Raw genomic sequence first — 4,297 nt, 5'->3', positions numbered from 1 at the left:
CTCGAACTTGACACGATTTTATAAATAGGTTGGGAAATGGTACCCGAACCCGACCCGTATGGTATACGAGTTATCCCGAACTCATAATTTTCCGGATCGGATTCAGATCAAGTTTCAGGTCGGGTCAAATTTGAAACCCTTGTATATTACACTTTCTTGAAATAAATTTAATAAATTTAAGATGCCTGTGTGTACATTTGATCAAAAATAATATGATCCAAATTTATTTATTATATATATGATAAAATCTTATATTTAGTCGAAATATATTATGAAAACTCTAAATTTACATTGCAAAATATTGTTCATGTTTAAAATACCTTTTATCTGAACAAAGTATCTTATAATTTAATCAAATAAATTTAAATGTGTAAGAAAATATTACATTACTTAAAATAATATTAATTACGAGTCCACGTCGCCCTATTTTAAACATCTAATATTTTTTTGATAAAATGACATCCTTCCGCTCATTCTATTATTTTATAAAGTGGTAATTTAGCGATTTCACTCATTTCTGAAAATAACAAATTTTGCCTTTTATTTTTATTTTAGGAGAAACTTTGGTATCATTTTTAGGATGTCTCTTCAGGGGCTCCAGCTGCCCACAACACGTCATCATCCCTCGGAATTTTCAAATCACATCTTGTCTCTATTTTTTCTTCATCAAACGGCTACGAAAGCTCACAAGATCAAAAACTCAACCTCGCCTTAACACAATCCACATACAACCCACCATAGTTGTTGAAAGGTGGTCCCGACTGGCCATGCACATCTCACTCTCGATTCTGGCTTGAAAATTTCGTATGCGTGTTGTCCTGTTTAACAAAAGGATCGGATTCACGTCTTAAATTTTGACCTGTTTAATAAATAGGTCAAGTCTAGATTAACCCGTCAACCCGAAATTAACCTGATTTTGATCAGAATCAAGCTAATTTTCAATTTTGGCAATGAAGCACACGATCGAATTCATGGATTTTGGTGCATGCAAAATCCGAAACCCTGCCATGGGATTTCATTTCATTAACGATTCGGGTCAATGGCTTAGCAGGGTGCGAAATATAAATTGGGAAAGCGGGCGAACATGAATTGGCCAAAGCGTGATAAAGAAAGTGGTGATGCGGGGCTAGTGGACTGAGATTTATACAAATTGGCCAAAGTGCGTGAAATGGGAAGACGGTGTTATGGGGCTTAGTGCGCTAATGGTCAAATTTCCAAATGGGAATGGGATTTGGCTGGAGAAGCCCGCTGCTTGCGAAATGGAATTAGAAAATAATAATAAAAAATGGGTTGGCATGTCATGTTAGTTTAACCCAACTTTGAATCGGGTCGAGTTCAGCGGTTCAGTTCTATGATATGTTTCCTTAATAAGGTCTGGTCAGATCAGATGATAGTGGGTCATTTCAAGGTTGGACGTGAACATGAACCAAAAATCTTTTTTGACAGGCCTACCAAGAGTGTTAAAACGGGTCAGCCATTTGGGTTTGAGTCCAATATGAAATTTGAAATGACTTGAATGCGATCAATTCATACCCGACCTTCTAATAACCCAAATCCTCCTCATAATTCATTTTAATTAAAAAATATTTTTATTAACTATAGATTTTAGATTAATTCATAAAAATTAGAAGGTAATACCAAGAAATAAAATAATTTAAAGGAAAAGAATATAAAATGAATTTTTTGGTCAAAATTGGGTTGACATTTCAACTTAAACTCTAAGTTTTTGAGCCAATTGTAGATGAAATTGAAGGGTAGGGCCATTTATTAGCACATTGCATTTACATTTGTAACAAATCTTATAGATGAAAAAAATTCACAAAAATGATTTAAAAAGTACTGGATTTATTTTAAATTTAATATTATATATAAAGAGCTTATAACATTATTTTTATGAGTAAATTTGCAATTGGTACCAAGATGTATATGAATGCATAAAATTTTTCCATGACCTTTTTACCTTAAAATTTTCCCCGGTAAATGACGCCAATGAAACCATGCTCTACAAGGCTACAAGGGGGCGAATTCGATAACCATGAATCTGAACGTTCTAAATACAATTCTCTACCCCAAATATCTTTATCTCCGCATGAACAAAGCCCAGCAACTATAAAAAGGCTACTTCCGCTCCCAGATCCAAAATATAGAAACTCCTGACATCCTCCTCTCTGGTCGTCTTTCAAACTCCAAGCTGTATTACAGTGCCTAAAGCCATGTCCAACGGCTCACCCTCTCTGCCGCCGGGCTTCCGCTTCCATCCCACCGATGAAGAGCTCATCCTTCATTATCTACGCAAGCGATTGGGGCCGTCGCCCTGTCCTTCGTCGATCATTGCTGATGTCGATATATACAAGTTCAATCCATGGGACCTTCCAGGTGAGGCCACTTCTTCAAAAAGTTCTCGTTTAATTAGTTTTTGTAAACCGCTCACTTCAAATTCTGATTTTCCAATCACTTTGGTTTAGAAAAAGCTACGTTTGGGGATAGAGAATGGTACTTCTTCAGCCCAAGGGATCGAAAGTATCCCAATGGCATCCGGCCCAACCGGGCGGCGGCGTCGGGGTACTGGAAGGCGACTGGAACGGACAAGCCGATAACGATGAGCAAAGGAAATGAGAGCATCGGAGTTAAGAAGGCTTTGGTGTTCTACATGGGCAAGCCGCCCAAGGGTGTGAAGACTAACTGGATCATGCATGAGTACAAACTAGTTGAGTCTCTGAACAAAAGTAAAAGAAGGCCAGCGAAGCATAAGGAGGACTCCATGAAGGTGAGAAAGTAAAACTTTGATGAATTCTATATATCTGATTTGTTATAGTAATTTGCTAATTACTCACAGATTTTTTTCGTTAAAATTGAAATTGCAGTTGGATGATTGGGTTCTCTGTCGAATCTATCAGAAGACCAACTATCACAGTTCGGTGGATCAAGAGCAAGAAAACTCTGCTGGAGAAAAAGCCAGCTTGCAGAAATCAATAATCAATAGCAAGATCCACAAGTCTTTCTCTTTGTCTGAGCTTCTAATCGAGGAGACTGATTTCTCTTTACTGTCTCGTCTGCTGGACACGCCATCGAGCACCCCAGTATTAGGCCAGGCTCCATTTTCAAACGCTAATTTTAGCCAGCACTCAACGGAGAATATCAGCAACACAAGTAGCAGCTACTTAACATCGCAAGCCATAGAATCAGAATCCTCTGCTTTGGTTTCTGAAAACAGTTTGAAACGACAAAGAATGACGGGAAACTTCGAGGTTGATGAGTTTGGAGGTTATCTGAATCCTTCGAAGAGGATCAACACTTACTCACAAATTTATGATCAACTTATCAATCAGTTTGACATCTCTCAGACCTTCTTCTACCAGCATCTTATGCTGAATTCTCAGTTGGGAAAGCCCTAAGCTTATAGAAACATCTAAATGAGGAAAACAAAAGAACAAACGTAGAGTATCAGTGGAGGATTACTTGTCAAATTTGGTGTTAAAAGTAGAAGCTCTCAATGAAAATTTGGGAGGGAAGGTTCGCTTGAGTGAAAGAAGGTGGCTAATTATAATTTTGGAAGGGTGAACATGTAAATATTTTATGTTGATCATTTGTGTTGAAGTTTGTTTTGCTTCTTTCCTCCTTTTAAGGATTCTAGAATACTGCCTCGTATTGAAGAGTTGCGTAATGAATAGAAATGTCTGAAATCATGTCTCTGGTCTCATTGCCTTCTTTGTTCTAAACCTGCTGATGTTTAGTTTGTTTTCGCTAATTTTTTTTTGTGGTCATAAACAGAACAGTTATGTACATGAGAGTGCATCAAATACTTTTCTATTACTATTAGAAAATTCAATCTTGATATATCATCAACAAATTATCTTGATCGGAGACGAATATGACGTAAAATAAAATTGGAAACTTAAAATATTAAATAAAAAACCATATGAACTCCTATTTCAGCAAAATTATGGTCAAATTGAATGTCTCGAAAATACGAACCCAACGACATCAAATTCAACCAAATCCGAGCTCAAATAGGTCCAAATCAAATACCTGAAGCGCATTTGGAAGGTTTAATCCATAATTTGAATTACCAAACAGTTTTCAAACTGGACATGTTTATAGTCGAATCGAGCGGCGCCGGACTTCCACCGACGTCGGAGTTCTGCCCCACCGCCGACTGACGCCAGAGTTCTGCCCAACTGTTGATTGAAGCCGAAGTTCTTCTCAACAGCCGACTGATGCCAAATTTCCGCCCGACCGTCAATTGAAAACGGACCCCATACGTCCGAATGAATAAGAGAAAAAAGAGAGTCTGTTA

The 4,297-nt window shown here is 37.5% G+C and overlaps 1 protein-coding gene across 1 annotated transcript; it reads left to right on the top strand.

Moving 5' to 3' along the window:
- The first annotated feature begins 2,082 nt into the window (after positions 1 to 2,082).
- LOC110092756 (NAC domain-containing protein 2) lies at positions 2,083 to 3,700 on the top strand. Its single transcript, XM_020817428.2, has 3 exons — positions 2,083 to 2,376; positions 2,466 to 2,767; positions 2,865 to 3,700. Exons 1-3 carry the CDS (start codon positions 2,214 to 2,216, stop codon positions 3,393 to 3,395), a joined length of 996 nt encoding a protein of 331 aa, XP_020673087.1. The 5' UTR covers positions 2,083 to 2,213; the 3' UTR covers positions 3,396 to 3,700.
- The last annotated feature ends 597 nt before the right edge of the window (positions 3,701 to 4,297 follow it).

This window comes from Dendrobium catenatum, unplaced genomic scaffold (genome assembly GCF_001605985.2).
Source record: "Dendrobium catenatum unplaced genomic scaffold, ASM160598v2 fragScaff_scaffold_1220, whole genome shotgun sequence".
NCBI lineage: Eukaryota > Viridiplantae > Streptophyta > Magnoliopsida > Asparagales > Orchidaceae > Dendrobium > Dendrobium catenatum.
Note: the sequence above shows the minus strand (reverse complement) of the source record. Positions and strands in the feature narration are given on the sequence as shown.

Excerpts from the sequence above, each read along its gene's own strand:
- LOC110092756 (XM_020817428.2), top strand. The coding sequence starts at position 2,214 with ATGTCCAACGGCTCACCCTCTCTGCCGCCGGGCTTCCGCTTCCATCCC. Across the intron at positions 2,377-2,465 it reads CAATCCATGGGACCTTCCAG|AAAAAGCTACGTTTGGGGAT; the intron begins GTGAGGCCACTT and ends ACTTTGGTTTAG. Across the intron at positions 2,768-2,864 it reads ATAAGGAGGACTCCATGAAG|TTGGATGATTGGGTTCTCTG; the intron begins GTGAGAAAGTAA and ends TTGAAATTGCAG.